At 39.9% G+C, this 18,444-nt stretch overlaps 1 protein-coding gene across 1 annotated transcript in view; it reads right to left on the reverse strand.

Annotated features, from left to right (window-relative positions):
- The window catches only part of ano2b (anoctamin 2b), a 121,636-nt gene that overhangs the window by 55,147 nt on the left and 48,045 nt on the right, over positions 1-18,444 (reverse strand). The window contains exons 11-16 of the mRNA XM_060842573.1: positions 17,747-17,881; positions 14,564-14,724; positions 10,929-11,011; positions 5,824-5,835; positions 4,264-4,335; positions 3,821-3,907 (exon numbers count right to left, since the gene is read on the reverse strand). Coding sequence (XP_060698556.1) covers positions 3,821-3,907; positions 4,264-4,335; positions 5,824-5,835; positions 10,929-11,011; positions 14,564-14,724; positions 17,747-17,881 — 550 coding nt within the window. The remainder of the gene's footprint in view (positions 1-3,820; positions 3,908-4,263; positions 4,336-5,823; positions 5,836-10,928; positions 11,012-14,563; positions 14,725-17,746; positions 17,882-18,444) is intronic.

Genomic DNA, 18,444 nt, shown 5'->3' on the forward strand with positions numbered 1-18,444 from the left:
AAAAGTGGCGTAACCAATGTCCTACACAGCTCCAACATGACTGCCCACCTCCTCTATTCAATAAAGGCAAACATACAAAATACCTTCTTCAGTGTCCTATCTACCTGTGGTTCCACTTTCAAGGAATTATGAGGCTGCACTCCAAGGTCTCTTTTGTTCAGCAACATTCTCCAGGACCCTACCATTAAGTGTACAAATTCGGCCCTGGTTTGTCTTTCCAAAATGCAGCACCTCACATTTATCTAAATTAAACTCCAGCTGCTGCTCCTCGACCCTTTATACTCTGAGGTAATATTCTTCACTGTCCACTAAACCTCCAATTTTGGTGTCATCTGCAAATTTACTAACAATGTTCCCATCCAAATCATTTATATAAATGATGAAAAGCAGTGGACCTAGCACTAATCCTTGTGGCACACTGCTGGTCAGAGGCCTTCAGCCTGAAAAGCAACCTCCCACCACTCCCCTCTGTCTTCTACCTTCGAAGCATTTCCGTATTCCAATAGCTAATTCTCCCTCTATTCTGTGTGATCTAACCTTGCTAACCAGTTTACGATGAGGAGCCTTGTTGAATGCCTTACTGAAATCCTTACAGATCATGTCCACCACTCTGCCCTCATCAATCCTCTTCACTACTTTTTCAAAAAAACTCAATCATGTTAGCGAGACACAGTTTCCTACGCACAAAGCCATGTTGACTATCCCAGTTGTGTGGCACTATCACTGCACTAAGTGGGACAGACTTTGAACAAATTTAGCAATACCGACTTGGCCTATCTATGAGGCACTGTGGACCATGAACAGTAGCAAAATTGTAGTCCAGCACACCTTGCATCCTCAACCTCATGGCCTGGCATTCCCACAGTCAATCATTGCCACTAAGCCAGGGGATCAACCCTGGTTCAGTGGAGAATGCAGCCCCAGGCATACCTGAAAATGAGATGTCACCCTGGTGAAACTTCCAAACAAAACCAGTTGCGTACCAAAGAAAATAAGCAGCAAGTAATAGGCAGAGCAAAGTGATTTCATTACCAACAAATCATATCTAATCTCTGCAGTCCTGCCCATCCAGTTGGGAATGGTGATGGCAATTTAAAATCTCACTGGGATATTTGTGGAGGTTGCCCAATGATGGAAGAACCCAACATATCAGTGCAAAGGATAAGGCTGAGGCACTTGCAGCAAACTTCATCCAGAAATATTGAGTGAGTGAATGGTCCATCTTGGCCTCCTCTGAGCATCACAGATACAAGTCTTCAGCCAATTAGATTCACTGCAAATGATATCAAGAAACAGTTGGAGGAATTGGATGCAGGAAAGGCTATGGGCCCTGACAACATTCTGACAATGGTACTGAAGACTTGAGTTCCAGAATTGCTGCTCCTCTAGCCAAGCTTTCCAATACAGCCTCAACAATTGGCATCCACTTGACAATGTGGAAAATTGCCCAGGTATGTCCTGTACACAAAAAAAAAAGCAGGACAAATCCAACCCAGCCAATTACCACCCCATCAGTCTACTCTCAATTATCATTAAAGTGATGGGAAGGTGTCATTAACAGTGCTACCAAGCAACAACCTGCACAGTGATATCCAGTTTGAATTCCACCAGGGCCACACAGCTCCTGATCTCATTACAACCTTGGTTCAAATATGGACAACAGAGCTGAATTCCAGAGGTGAGGGGGAAGTGACTCCCCTTGATGTCAAGGCTGCATTTAACTGGGTGTGGCAGCAAGGAGCCCTAGCAACATGGGAATCAATCCAGTGAAACAGTCCAGTGACGGATTCATACCTGACACATAGGAAGATGGTTGTGGTTGTTGAAGGTCAGTCATCTCAGCTTGAGGACATCTCTGCAGGAGTTCCTCAGGGTAGTGTCCTAGGCCCAACCATCTTCAGCTGCTTTATCAATGACCTTCCATTCACGATAAGGTCAGAAATGAGGATGTTCACCAGTGATTGCACAATGCTCTGTACCATTCACAACTCCTCCAATACTTAAGCAGTCCATATTCAAATGCAATCAGATCTGGACAATATCCAGACTTGGACTGACAAGTGGCAAGTAACATTTGCACCACACAAATGTCAGGCAATGACTATCTCCAATATGAGACAATATAACCACTGTCCCTTGATGTTCAATGCTGTTACCATCACTAACTCCCACTATGAAAATCCTGATAGTTATCATCGACCAGAAACTCATTGGGCTCACCACATAAACACAGTGCCTAGGGAGCAAGTCAGAGGTCAGGAATACTAGCCTCTGACAGGAATGAGTAATCACATCCTATCTGCCCAAAGCCTGTCCACCATCTCCAAGGCAGAAGTCAGGAGTGTGATAGAATATTCCCCACTTATCTGGATGGCTGCAGCTCCAATATCACTTAAGATGTTTGACTCCATCCAGGCCAAAGCAGCCCAGTGGATTGGGACCACATCTGCAAGCATCCACTTCACCCAACATGGATGCTCAGTAGCAGCAGTGCGTACTATCTACAAGATGCACTGCAGAAATTCACCAAATATTCTCAGACAGCACCTTCCTAACCCACAACCACTTCAATCTAGAAGGACAAGGGCAGAAGACAGATGGAAACAGCAGTACCTGAAAGTTCCCCTCCAAGCTACTCACCATCCTGACTTTAAATATACTGCTGTTCCTTCACCATTGATGGGTAAACATACTGGAATTCCCTCACACAGGGCATTATGAGTCTACTCATATCACATGGACTGCAGTGATTCAAGAATGCATCTCACCACCACATTCTCAATGGCAACTACAACTGGGCAATAAATGCCTCTAGATAGAGCTACCTATGACCCACAAGAGCGTTTAAAAAATACTTTTATGGAAATCTATGAGATCTGTCTATTACAGGTAGATTGGTAAGCATGAGGTCAACACCACCTATGATAGACCCAGTTTAGTAGTTATGTCCTTTATGACTTGGCTAGCCTAGTCTGTCATGGTGCAACTGCCATTTTAGGTGATGAACACTGAGCTCCCCTACCCACAACACATCCTGTGGTGATGCCACCTTCAGATCTCTTCCAGCAAGTGTTCAGCATGGAAGAGTGATTCTACATTAATTCATCAACTAAGGGACGGGGAGAAGGCACTGGTAGAGTCAGTGCAGTCAGGGTAGTAAGTGTATGATGTTACGAATGTGAATATGCCTAGCTGCAGCTTGACACATCTGTGGAATCAATCTCCCAATTTTGGCAAAAGCATCCCCACCGCCAAACGTTAATAAGGAGGTGATTTGAGGTTATCAGACCTGGGAATCCCCATGTCTATCTTTAGTGCCTAGATCATTGCTAAGTGATATTTCCAGTTTAAATTACTTGCTTAGACTGTAGCAGATTTATATATCTGAATGGCAATTCAGAGAGCACGGAAGAGCCAACCACATTCCTTTGAGGCTGGAGTTATATCTAGGCCGGATATGCCATAAAAAGGACATTAGTGAATCGGATTGCCTTTTGTGACAATTGCTTCATGGTCCTCAAAATACAATAACAAGTTAAATGAATTGAATTTAAATTATGCCAGCCACCATAGTGGGATTTAAACACATGGCAAGAGAATTAGCCAAAGCTTCTGATTACTAGCTGAGTGACATTAACATAGGTCACTACCTACCTATGGGGGTTTTTAGTAAACATAAAACAAATGTACTAATTTCAGAACTTTAAACCCCAAGAGATAAAATTTCCAATTATAACTCAATACATTTTGAAGTAAATGAGTTTTGATTAGCAATTCATGGTTTAATCGGTGTATAATCATGATGAAGAGGTATACTAACCAGACTTATCCCACCCATGGCTGACAAGACCTTGTCTTTCCATTTGCTTTTGCCTAGTGAATGGCCTTCCTTTTCCTTCTTTTGTTGCTATGAAATAATATTTGTTACTATTAGGACAAACAATAATCACAGTAACAAAATATACAATAACATTGGTTGCAATAAGAGAAGTATTATTATAGTCAGACAAATCTTAATCACAATTAACAGACATTAGTCATAATGCGACAAACATTGCACTTATGGAAATAATGGGGGAGTAGCTGAGATGCTTTTATAGAGAGCTGGCATGACTTTAACAGGTTGAATGGCCTCCTGTAGTGTAATTATTCTATGATTCATTCTATTATTCTCTCATAACATAAATCTTATCACAATGCTCAGACGTCAAATTGACAACAACTCTGACACAATTATGGCACAAATATTATAAAATAACTTACATTTCGATCCTTTTCTTCTCTTAAGAGCTTCTTCTGCAAAAGTTTGGATTCATATTCTGGTCTTGGATGCTCCTAAAAGCAGTCCACACACAAACAAGACACAAAGACTGAATTGATGGAGGATTCTTCTTTTGATATAAGCACGAAAACTCTGCCTAGTGCTAGTTTTCTCCTGGTATAAGCAGTGAATTAAAGGATGCAAGAGAGACAGCCAAAGATAATGGCTTTGGTAATTCTAGATTGGTAAGCTTCTAGAATTTCAAGCAAAGCTGATGAAAAAATTACGAAAGCTTTAGTTATAATTTACAAAGTCTTTTTTGGTTCAGGAATTTAGATTGGAAAATTGGAATTGTAATTCTGTTGTTTAAGAAAGGTGAGCTAGAGAAATCAGGAAATTATAGCTCTCTTATCTAATATCTATTGTGGCAAAGCTATTGGAATCTATAATGAAGAAATAAGCCCTTATACAAATTTGAGCTGTTTGAAAGGCAATATCAATTCATAAAGGTTGGGTAATGTTTGCATAATATTATTGCATTTCTGAGGAAGTAGCTAAAGAATTGGGGCTTAGTTATAGATGCAGTTTCTATGCACTTCTACTGAACATTGAATATGGTTTGAAAATAAGAATTATATTTAAATGTAATGCAACTTGAAAGCAAATTATTGACCTGATTGGTTCAGTGGGAAAACATTGTTTTCATGGGTAAAATACTCAAAGTGACTACCACCATCCCACAGGTTCAAGGAGGCAGATCACCACCACCTTCTCAAGGTCAACTACTGAGGGGCAAAAATGTTGGCCCAGCCCTTGATTCACACAGATCCATGAATAAATAAAGAAGACATAGATCTAGAATGGGGCCTCAACTGTTCGATGTATTTATTAATGACATGGATACATATTAGAGAGCAGTGTGTTCAACTCTGATGGCACAAAGCTGCGTGGTATAACAATCTGCATAGACAGCAATATCAAATTACAAAAATATATTGATAGATTAAATGATGGATCAGTTTAGTGGATTGTAAGTGTGTGAGTCTTTCTATTCTATCTATTTATAGACTATAGTCTAGGCTGTCTAGTTTAGTCCATAAAAAGATGGATAATTTTTAGAAAGTTTCTTTAAAATGAAGAAAAGCTGGGCATACTAGAGAGCCAAATAAAATTAGAGGTCCATAAAAAAAATCTACTGAAATACACCGGGCAAGTTCAAAAATGTAAATTTAGAGTTATATTAGACTTGCTAGAATATAAAGTGGAGATAGTTTTTCTACAGCTACGCAAAGCCTTGCTTAAATGATGATTAAGTGTTGGACTGGTGTGTACAAAGTTAAAAATCACACAACACCAGACCTGGTGTTGTGTGATTTTTAACTTTGCTAAGACCATATCTGGAATACTGTGCACAATTCCAGGTATGCAGGATATATTAGCCAGCACAGATACTCCAGAATGTTATTCATAGTAAAATGCTGCCAGATACTACTTATCATCTGATGTAAGCATTAAGTGCAGAAAAAGCCAATCTTGATGTTTGCATTTAAAGTATGTCAAACCTGCATACGCTCCTTGGTGTATTATTGGCAATAAAAAAAAGGAAGGAAAATGTATTAAAACAGACATTCAAAAATTTTTAAATGAAACAAAGGACTGCAGAGGTTGTAAATTTGAAACAAAAATACAAATTGCCAGAGAAACTCGGCAAGTCTGGCAGCATCTGTGGAGACAAAGCAAAGTTAACATTTTGAGTTCAGTAATCCTTTTTTCGAAGGGAAGTTTCTGTGGAGTTTCTATAGCAATTCCTGCTTTAGTTTTAAAAAAAATAAATCTATTCCCTATTCTGAACATAAGGCAGTAGTCTATTTGTAGCAGTTCCAAGAATACAATGGGCTACAATACTGACTAACTTTGATTGAATAAGCCATAGAGTAGAAATTCAGTTTGAACATTTCAAGCAATCATAACAAAGCCTGAGGTGTTACTTGCCGGCAATTTTTAACCTGATTGGATCAATACTTTTCCAAGTAATAGACATGTGCCACAAATACTTAAAACAGAATTTCTACTTCTATGTCTTTAGCTGAATGTTAAGATTGCTTATATAATCAGCTTTGGAACTCTCTGTAATATTTAACTGGCACTTGCGGCAATAAGTTATATTCCAGCTGAAGGAACAGCACAGGATAAGATTTGCAGAACAAGATTTTAAAAATTGCAGAAGTTTTTCTAGTTTCCAAAATATTTTTGGAGGTTAATTGTTGATGGATTACTGTCTTCTTTGAAGTGAATGTCAGTGCTGAAAAAGAGAACACACCACTCAGGCCAGCAACTGCTTGAGGCACAGACTACACCTGTGGCATGGCAGGATATATAACAGAGCTGCCCCCCCACTGTATTGAAGCAAATAGCTCAAAGCTAATCCTGCAGCAGCTTATCCTAATTAATCTATGTTTGTGTTTTCATATTTCTGATACCATCTTTCTTGTAATCTAGTATCACTTTAATGTCATTTCGTATCGGGCTGTGAGTAGCCGTGTGATGGGAATCTATATCCTTTAGGAATTGGATTCAGACTCATTTTACATAGAAAGCTTTTTATCCAACTGAGACAAAATACATTCATTCCATTAGTCTGGAGCAGATTGAATTTCTTTCATCTGAAGTGATAATATTCTCCTCAGTCAGTCAGATTTCTGTAACAGTTTTAAATGTTAGGAACATAAATTTGGTTCATACCAGCTCGAAAGACATGAGAGAGGTAGTTTTGTGTTTCTGATAGGGACACTCATATACCAACTCTCAACAGTAAACCCTGGCAAGTTGTATTACTAACTAAATAAAGACTGTATTGTTTGAGAGTTTTGTTCCTTATTTGAAACTCACATGAATTTATCTTCTTTCTATTTTGGAGCTTTCAATACTGACCTTTGATTATTTTGATTTTGGATCAGCCTTTGCTTGGAATTACGACTCTACCCTTTGAGTCAGAAGTTCAGAGGCTAAAGGCCCATTCTGAATAAGCACCTAATCAAAAGTGACATTTTCGTGATATTGTGTGCCTTGGAAAGTCCTGAGGTTGAATTGTGAAATATACTATAGATTCAAGTTATCTTCATTTTTAGGTTTGCTTATCCTTTGAGAGAATAATTACAAACTTAATGACATCAATGTCATTGCAAAGGACTTGTTATGCATTATATAATGTTCCCTGTCTTATTGAAGCACAGAAACCTAATCCTGCTTTGTCCCAACGTTGCTTTATGCAAATAATCAAGCTAAATACAAAATGCAAACAGTCTCCTTTCTGAGCTACCCTTTATTTTTGAGCAATTCCATTAAATGCACTTCTATCTCTCTACAAGATTACATTGAAGATTACTTAGTTTTTCTGAAATAGATCCCAGCACCAATTTCTCTTCAAAATGTTTATCTTCAGTGAGAAATTTATCTAGGCCAGTCAGCTTTCTTACCAGACTGAATTTTATGAACTTGTATCGATAATTTTGGTAAAAGCAGGTTCACGATATGTGCGCTACTGGTACAAACTACAGACAAAACTGAGTTTGTTATGTTCATGACCTACAAGTCATTGATGCACTCTTTCCAAGGCAACAGCAATTTCTCATCCTTTTTGTGGAGGCTGTGGAAAGAGCACTGGGGTTTGGTGCATTGCTAGATTCTTACAGGTTAGAGTACACACACTGCTTGATCTCCATTAGGCACCATCTATAAGGGTCAACAAGGATGGCTTCCTTTCACTCAGTGTCCAACATGTTTGTGACCAGCAATTCCTGTAGACCCATGCTCATATTCCTACACGACTCTATTGTATCAGCCATTAAGAGGGCTTCAGTATGAGCCCTGGATTCATTCTCCATTTGTTTAATTCTCAACAATGTTGCTTTATAAAGGGGAAATACTGTGTTTCTGCTTCAGGAAGAAGACTTAGAACAGGATGGTTTAAAGAGAGGGACTGGATTTTGCAGAATGGAGCACAGCACAGCAGCACGTTGAGTTCCTGGAATTGCAAAGCAGGATCTTAATGAATTAAGGTTTAGAACATAGAACAAAGAACATAGAACAGTACAGCACAGAATAGGCCACTCAGCCCACGATGTTGTGCCGACCATTGATCCACATGTGTGGTAAACTTAATGTACAAACTCTCAAATTTCTGTGACCATATGCATGTCCAGCAGTCTCTTAAATATCCTCAATGACCTTGCTTCCACAACTGCTAGTGGTAACGCATTCCATGCTCCCACAACTCTCTGACATCCTCTCGATACTTTCTGCCAAACAGCTTAAAACTTTGATCCTTCGTGTTAACAATTTCTGCCCTGGGAAAAAGTCTCTGGCTATCAACTCTACCTATGCCTCTCATTATCCTGTATACCTCAATTAGGTCCCCTCTCTTCCTTCTTTTTCCAATGAAAAAAGTCCAAGCTCAGTCAACCTCTCTTCATAAGATAAGCCCTCCATTCCAGGCAGCATACTGGTAAATCTCCTCTGAACCCTCTCCAAAGCATCCACATCTTTCCTATAATAGGGAGACCAGAACTGGACACAGTAGTCCAAGTCAGTCTAACTAAAGTTTTATAGAGCTGCAACAAGACCTCACGGCTCTTAAACTCAATAACCCGTTAATAAAAGCCAAAACACCATATGCTTTCTTAACAACCCTGTCCACTTGGGTGGCCATTTTAAGGGATCTATGCACCTGCACACCAAGATCCCTCTGTTCCTCCACACTGCCAAGAATACTGTCTTTAATCCTGTACTCAACTTTCAAGTTCAACCTTCCAAAATGCATCACTTCGCATTTATCCAGGTTGAACTCCATCTGCCACCTCTCAGCCCATCTCTGCATCCTGTCAATGTCATGCTGCAGCCTACAACAGTCCTCTATACTGTCAACAACACCTCCAACCTTTGTGTCATCTGCAAACTTGCTAACCCATCCTTCAATCTCCTCATCGGTTGCGTGGTGAGCTTCCACGTCTGCAAAGCAATAACTACGGCCTCATTCCATTCCATTTAATCTTTGCACCCATTTTAGCACCCAAGGAAGTCAAATCTATGAAGGTTCCTGTTAGATTATAAAGATTATTAAAGACCAACAGCTACACCCAAAAGACACATCTATACTTCCAATAGATACTGTCATTGATCATATAAATATGATGACCACATATCTACAAATACCTTGCAAAAAGCCTTCTTCCCCATCTTGTGCATCATTTCCCTATTCTGGTATTTCTAGGAGGTGGCTTTCTGGTTTCTGCAGCATGAGTTAAGGCAGACATAAGAGCTACTGCTGAGGGTACTTGAGGTGGATGGTAGGTGGCCTATGGCAACCTGGCTGCAGTCTGCTGGAACTCAGGTTCGACCAGGACTGCCCTGCCCAGCTGGCTGTTTGGCATCAACCAGGTTCTATTGCTGTTATGTGGATGTTGGAGGAGGTTGGGTGCACTATATTACTAAAGAGTAGATGCAGAATCCTCAGGTCTTTTTCAAAGTAATTCTTTATTCATATTCTAACAAATATATACATTTCCACTTAGCACAAGATCTAGAATGTTGCTTCTCTCTTCAGAGTCTCTCTAACATTATGTGATTTATTAAATTAATACTGACAAGCTTCCTCTTTATGTACTTAAGTGTTAATCTTTAACCTACATTCCATTCAAAATCCTTGTCTTTGTACAATATTTACATTATTTTTATTGAGAGGCACTGGCTGAAAGGCTGGAGCGATGGGAAGAGTCTCCACTGATGTCTTGAGAGAGGACAGCAGCAACCTCCTCCGTGGAACCAATCATATTCTCAGATACCTTTACAGATACCTGAACCCTCAGCACTGTCACACTGTGTGAGAATACAGAGTACGTATGCTGAGTAGCTTGTGATGTCCTGATCCATCCTCTCCTGTACATCACAGGAGATGCTGAACAGTGGTGCCAAGCCTAAGTTTCCATCAATGCTCTCACTAAGATCTTACCTCAATATTAGACATAGAAAAACACTTCCTGATTTACAAGCTACATTGTATGCAAATGACACTCAATCGATTCTTCCAGTGGCAAGCCTTGCTTCATAAGTTCACACCATCAATGTTACTGTGCTCTCACCCTATTTCTGGCCATGTTCTTGTCAAGCCCAGTTTCTATTGGGAAGTGTGGTATTATTAAATGTCTTCAGAGATGCCTTAAATCAGGGATTGTCAAAATGTGACAGGCACAAACCATCAGTTGGTGTGTGAAACAAGATGGCTGCCACAGAGTTCAGACTGATTTCTCTCAGATCAACTGCTCCCTGAATTCATAGGTGTTTTCTTCTTGGAAAAACTCTATTTTTCTTTATTGCCCCAACTTTTAACTGTTCCTCAAACCTCAGTAAAGAAGTAAAGCAAAACACCAACCCATGTCAAAATCTAAAGCCTACCACCGCTTAGCTCCAATCAAGATTTAAAGATCTTAACAGCTAAAGCTCTCCCCACACTCAAAAACTCCCATGTTCCCCATGCCCCCTATTTTCACTCCAGGATCATACAAAGTCTGAGGCATTGAAATGGAGTTTTGTTGAGAAAATGCATGGGAAGCATTGTTTTAAGTTATAAGTAAATATCAAACAAGTGAAAAATAGGCTCATGTTTGCTTACTTCTTCCTCTTCCAGACCAGTTAAATCCCATTGGTAGCATAATCTCGTCTGCCGGCGTTTCCAGGATTCAAGGAACAAGGTAGCTGTGAAGAAAAATATTTTAACAGAAGATGCAAATGTTAAATGGCCAAATTGGAAACATATTCCGTGAATCAATTTCAAAATGACCATCACTTTGTTCAACCTTCACACCCCAGAGCTAGGACAACTTGTCATTTAATTATTCATGGGAACTTGATGATGGCATTGATAACGAACGTACACTTTGTAGAGACAAAGTGCATCAATGAATATGCACTTGCAGGAATGCAGCATGGCAGCCAGCTGACATCACAGGCCATGTCCGTGCAAGCACAGAGACCAGTTTAGCATTGTGAATAATCACTCCCAGCTGCAAATCAACTGCTGTGTTTAACATTACTCTTTGAAATGCTCTGTGGTGTGCTGTCAGTGGGATTTAAGCATTACCAAACACAGGTGCTTTCAATGCAATGGCAAACTGGTGGAAAGCCGTGGGTTCAAATGCTAATTTGCATATTATCCAAACTCTTGCTTAATTCCTCATGCATTATTCTTCATTAGATTACATTGTGATCACTGATGCAGAAAAAATGAGAGAAATCTGCTCCAACACATTTCTTTTGTGATCATTGAAAATGGAAAGAAAATCCATTGAATAATCATAAAAGCAATACCTTTCAATTTGTAATGTCTGAAATGGAAAACTAAACAGCCATGTGCTTCACAGAACTGCAATTTGATAACAAAAACAAAACCAAGAACTGAGGATGCTGGAAATCTGACACAAAAAGAGAAATTGCTCGAGAAACTCAGCAGGTCTGGCAGAACTGTTCTGAAGAAGGAGCACTGGACTCTAAATGTTGATTCTGCTTTCTCTCCACAAACCTGCTGACTTTCTCCAACAATTGCTGTTTTAATTGTCATTTAATGAAATTGGCTGAATGTTTGATGAAAGAGGGACATTTCAAGAAGGTTATAAAAAGAGGAATGGGAGCTGCAAAGGAAGACTGGTATGGGAGAAAATTTCCATTTGTTTAGCCTTAAAGACTGGAAGTACAACTAGAGTGAAATGTGTAAAAGATGCACAAAAGGTTTGTATTAGAGGAATGCAAAGTTATTGAAATTAGAGATAGAACAGGGCCAAAGTGATTTAAATACAAGAATGAGAATTTAAATTGGAGGACTGAATTGATAAGCTTATAGAATCTGGTATGGGTTAACATATGGAGAGTGGAGTGTTGGATCAGGTAAAATTTATGGAGAATGGAACATGAGACTACAGCCAGAGGAATAATTGAGCCCAGAAATAATCAAGGAATGGCTAAATATGTTGCAGTAGATAGGTGGAGGAAGATGGTGTTACAGAGCTGGAAGTGACCGGTCTTTGACTCACTCAATTTCAACTCACATCCAAAAGAATACCAATTTTGTGAACAACCAAGATCAATTGGAAATCCTGGCCAGCAGAAGAAAGAAAACTGGTGCAGGATTAGTGGCAGGGACAATGACAATGGCCTGGATCTTGGCAGAATTTAAGAGAAGGAATTCACTGCTCATCCAGGACTGAAGCTCAAATAAGCAATAATTACATGGTGGTGGTGAAGGGATCAGGAGAGTTGTTGGAAACATGTGATTGCTGAAATGGAAAGAGAAACAATAATCAGAAATGCTGTCATTGCACACATAGAAGAGAAAAGAAGAGACAGCATATTCTCGGAACTGGAAACTGGAAGAGAGGCTTTGGAGGCAATTGAAAATCGATCATATCAAAAGTAAGTAAAATGGCTACAATCACGGACGATATAGTTTGCAAGTTTGATTAGAGCAATTGCAGTAGGGGTGGACAATTGATTCCAGAAGTGTGGCGCTGGAAAAGCACAGCAGGTCAGACAGTATCTGAGGAGCAGAGATTCAAGGTTTTGGGCATCAGGAATGTTATCAAGGGTGTGATCATTTATTGATCACACCTTCCAAGTCAGAAGACCTAGGTAGCTACTGGCAAGTAGGAATTTCCTATCATGTAACACCCAGAACTAGGAGTCACAATTGGAGAATAAGAGCTATGCCATGCATAACTGAAATTAGAAAGAGTTTCTTGTGGAATTCTCTACCACAGAAAGCTTTCGGGGGCCAGTTCATTAGATACATTCGGGAGAGCTTGGTGTGGTTCTTGTGGCTAATGGGATCCAGGGGCATGGAGAGAAAGTGGGAATGGGATACTGACATTGCATGATCAGCCATGATCACAATGAATGGTGGTTCAGCCTGGAAGGGCCAAATGGCCTACTCCTGCACACACATTCTAAGTTTCTATTTACCCGTCACAAACAGAATATATGGTCAGTATTGGTAATGTACAAACCAAACTGCTTCTCAGAACAACTAGAAAATTAAATTGCTTTGCAAGATAAACTGGTAAAGCTACATGTCTGGCAAAGAGCCCATCACTTGGTTCACTGAGTCCTAAATATAAAGTGGAACATTCCATTCTCATGATACCTGAGTGAGAATGCAAATTACTTGATTATAGACAAAGTATCAGTTAACACAGAATCACATCATTGTTACCGTGCAGGAGGTAATTTTAGCCCATCGTGTTCACACTGGCTCTTCAAGCATTTTGACTCCGTGCCAATTTCCCACCTCTTCCTCATGGCCCTGCACCCTGTTTGTATTTAAATAATTATTCAATGCCTTCCTGAAGGTCTCAGTTGAAACTCCCTCCACCACACTTCCAGGCAGTTTATTCCATACCCGAACTACACACAGTGTGAAAAAAAAACTTGCCTTGCATTTACTTCTTTCGCCAAACACTTTAAAACTGCAGTTTTCGATCTACTTACGTATGGGAACAGTTCTTTCTCATCCACCCTGTTCAGATCTGTCATGATTTTGAAATCTGTTACCAAATCTCTTCTAAACCTTCTCCCCTTTAAGGCAAACAGCTCCAACTCCTCTAAACTTTCTTCGTAACTGAAGTGTATAAATGCAATGGAATATTTGCTTTGGCCGAGACTTCTTTGAACTTGACTTTTATATGTTGGGATCGATTAGCTTTTCAATTATAAAAATATCTTATATTGAGAGTCTACTCAAAGAAATCACTCCATCAGCCACACTAACAGGCTCAACAAAGGAATTTGTGAGATTTTGAAAAATGAACAATTGTCAGTCAGTCAGTGCAAGCATTCTGCATGCTACAAGGTGATAAGCTTCAGCATTATTACGTGAACAGTAACTTAAATAGAAAACAAAGTGTGCTGAAAGCTGCAATACTCTCTCAGAAAGTCTTTGGGCTGTAGAAACGTAATCATTATTATTAACATTGGCTACAAAATCAGATATTGCTAGAAAAGCTCAGCAGGTTTGGCAGCATCCATGGAGAGAAAGCAGAGTTAACATTTCAGATCCGGTATCCCTTCCTCAGAACTAGGAATAATCTGATCTTTGAAACAAATGAAAAATCCATGCCACTGTTGATTCAGAAATGTCAGACATACAACTCATGATTTCCCAATGTACACTTTCAACTACCAGAAACAAGAAACAGCATTCTACAAAGCAGCTCTCTTACACTGAAACAGAAGTTGAACAGGGTCAAATAGTTTTCTTACCCCAGAGAGCCATAAAGATGGAGAAGAAGACAGTGGCAGGATTATCAAACAAATGGCTGGCACGTGCTGTTGCACAAGCAGTACTGAGGTACCAGTAATCACAAGACTTGTCACAGAGTGGGCACATGGTGAAGTTATTCTTCTCATCGCACATCTCTAGACTGAAGTAACACAAAAGAGAAAGGGTATTCAAAATCTGTGCCAGGTTATAAATATTAGTTTAATTTAAATAGTCATTCTCTGGTTATAGATTACACATTAAAAGAAAGTACCTTTAAAAATGAAGGAGGTCGAAAAGAAATGTTTTCTGCCCATTATATCAGTTTTGATACTTACTATTCCTCGATTGAGAAGATGGCTAAGATAACAGGCCTGTGTGATTGTTAACTTCATTAACTATTAAAAGGATAAGATGGTCATGTTACACACTATTAATGTCCATACCCCAGGAACAAAAGGTCAGTCCAAGTCCCAATTCAGGACTAGATGGTCACAGACTTGATGCCTTATTTTCAATCATAGAATCCCTACCATGTGGAAACAGGCCATTTGGCCCAACAAATCCACAACAACCCTCCAAAGACTAATCCACCCAGACTCATTCTCCTGCCCTATTACTCTACATTTACCCCTGACTAATGTACCTAACCTACACATCCCTGAAAATTATGGGCAATTTCGCATGACCAATTCACCTAACCTGCACATCTTTGGATTGTGGGAGGAAACCGGAGCATCCGGAGAAAAACCAAGCAGACACAGAAAGAATGTGCAAACTCCACACAGGTAGTCGCCCAATGCTGGAATCAAACTCAGGTCCCTGGCACTGTGATGCAACAGAATCAAGATTAGAGTAGTGCTAGAAAAGCACAGCAGGTCAGGCAGCACCCGAGGAACAAGAAAATCAATGTTTCGGGCAAAAGCCCTTCATCAGGAAACTGTTTCCTGATGAAGGGTTTTTGCCCGAAACATTGATTTCCCTGCTCCTTGGGTGCTGCCTGACCTGCTGTGCTTTTCCAGTACCACTCTAATCTTGACTCTGCTCTCCAGCATATGCAGTCCTCACTTTTGCCACTGTAAGGCAACAGTACTAACCACTGAGCCACCAGGCCACCCCTATCTATAAATAATTTCCATTGATCTGTGGCAGGTAGTCAGAGTGAGACGGTATGCTGGTTAGCCAGACCCATGGGCAACAAGACTCCATAATCAGGTTCTTGCCATTAGCAAATATCATCTTCAGTCTGAGGACTACCATCCATACAGTAAAAGGGCAATGGGAAAGAGACCCATGAGGCTTCAACAGATTTTACATGATGGACTGTGCAAAATAATCAAGTCAGAGCCTAAGTTTTTGAGAGACAAGACTCTCAATTAAAACTTTAATTACAATGTTAAAGAATAACAAAAGACAATTTAATGCAATTGTGTAATTGTGAAATGTGTAATTATTTATTTTATATATATTAAGTTACTAGGGAAAATTAAATGGCAGAAAGATGAAAGCATTTTTAATAACTCGTGAGAACTTGAGCCCATATTTCACAATAGCAAGGTAAAAAAAAATCCCCTAAGTAAATAGTAGCTATTGTATCCATCTTAAACAGATTTTTAAAATAATGGATAAATTACACAGGACAGAAGATTAGAAAGCAACAATGTCTACAAAATTTCTCTTCCTGCTGTCAACTTTGCCATGATAAATTTGAATGCCCATATCTATATACTAAAAGCTTCCTCCCTTAAAAGTGCACACTATAATTACAATCTTCTGCCAGTGGCAATACTGTAATGTCTCAAACGGATGATTTATAGTTGCTGAGCCTGCAAACCCTGCATTGCAATGTCCTATCCAACTTTGCTTCATTGAATGGATGATCTTTGATTTGTTATATCTTTGTTCTGGTATATACTTCTGTACTTAAGAATGTGATTTCTAATTTCATTATTTTCTTTGGACGGCAACAAGATTGCTGTGAACAACTAATATCAGCACATGGCAGAGATACTAAAGGTGTTAGCACATTTCCAGCTGGGTATGTGCATGTGTTTACTGTCTGTCACACTGTAGTCTCCATCCCCTGAGGAGGACGTGAACACTAAACGCTGAGCAGACCACTTTCCAGGCCATTAGGTACAACTAGCACGAGCTGTGACTTGTATTTGCTGATCACAAAGAATTTGGCAGTAATGTCTTTACACAGAGAGTCATGTCAATGTGAAAACTAATACCAAACAATCTTCAGCCGAGAAAACGCAAAGATGTATTTAGAAGAGGCTCAATAAGTCTATGCGGGAGAAGAGAGAAGCAAAGTTATGTGTTTGCTGATGCCAGCGCATTTGTGCTATGCACTGCTTAAATTCATGCATGTGCATTTTAACAGGTTTGGAAGGTGCAGCTCTGGACACAGCAGGGGATGAGGGAGGGTGTCCTGACCCAGGATTTATGAGAGGGAGTGACAAGGAGGACCAGAGGAAGAGGGGGGCCTTCTGGTCCCACGTTCTCATTCCTCTCCACCCTCTGTCTTCACATTCCCACTATCTCCACACCTCCCCCCTGCATCTTTATTCACCTCCCATCCAGTCCTCACTCTCCTCTGTCCCATGTTTCACATTGCCATTAGCCAGACTTCTCTCTGTCCCATCCTCACTCTCATCCCTGTACTTGCTCTCCACCTCTCCCTCGGTCTCCACCTGTCCTCACATTATCATCACCCCCTGCCTTCGCTGCCTGCCACTGAATCCTGTTTAAAACGTTGCGATTCTTCTCTGTGCAAGAGGTCAGATGTCAATCTTACATGACGATGTTTTGGGTCTGGAATCGTGTGAGTGCACATTTCCAATAAGGGTGCCAGTTGCAGGTGTCTGCAAATACTGCCTCTGTTGATAGAGTGGGACTAAGTCTACTGGGAGGAGGCTTGTATGGAGCATAAACCTAAGTTAGCCCAAATGGTCTCTATCTGTGCCATAAATACTTGGTAAATTTTACCTCAGAATACTATCAGTAAATAGTTATGAATAATGAATATTATGATTCTGCACATTAGAGTATTATTTTGGAACTTTAAGACCACACAATAGATTCTAATTACGTTGATTTAGTAAAATTAGCATTTCCTATTTTTCGTCATTAAACAACTAGATTATGAACAATATCTTTTTGTAATTTTAAAAGGACTTTACCTTGGAATATCACTGTCTATTGTAACACAACCATAAAAAAACACTATGATCCCAACCAGTGATGCTGGCATCAGCAGTTGCGTGTACAGTCCCAACCACGCAAAGTACAATCCAATCTTCTCACCGAAATACTTCCTATGAAAGATGGGAATGTTAACAAAACACTTGAAATTAAATGTAAAGTAGAAATAGACTGATTTAGGAGGCAAAATAAAACAATCTGGATTAATTCACTAACTAATATTCAATGTATGGACTGTGCACATACTTTGACCAAAGTAAATCTATTTCTGCCTTGTTTAAATGGTCCCTTGACAGGAACACTGATCAGAGCATTCAATTGACAAAGATGATCTGATTTTACTTGACTAACCCAAGAGCAACAGCATTAATCAAGCAAGTTTTCATGTTACCTATGTAAGTAACAAGAGTAACAAGAAGATGGGGTACTGGGCTAATGGTCGGATACTTGGTAGTGTGGATGAGCAGAGGGATCTTGGTGTCCACGTACACAGATCTCTGAAAGTTGCCACCCAGGTAAATAGTGCTGTGAAGAAGGCATATGGCGTACTGGCTTTTATTGGTAGAGGAATTGAGTTCCGCAATCCTGAGGTCATGTTGCAGTTGTATAGGACTCTGGTGTGGCCGGATCTGGAGTATTGTGTGCAGTTTTGGTCGCCATACTATAGGAAGGATGT

This window comes from Hemiscyllium ocellatum, chromosome 23 (genome assembly GCF_020745735.1).
Source record: "Hemiscyllium ocellatum isolate sHemOce1 chromosome 23, sHemOce1.pat.X.cur, whole genome shotgun sequence".
Classification (NCBI taxonomy): domain Eukaryota; kingdom Metazoa; phylum Chordata; class Chondrichthyes; order Orectolobiformes; family Hemiscylliidae; genus Hemiscyllium; species Hemiscyllium ocellatum.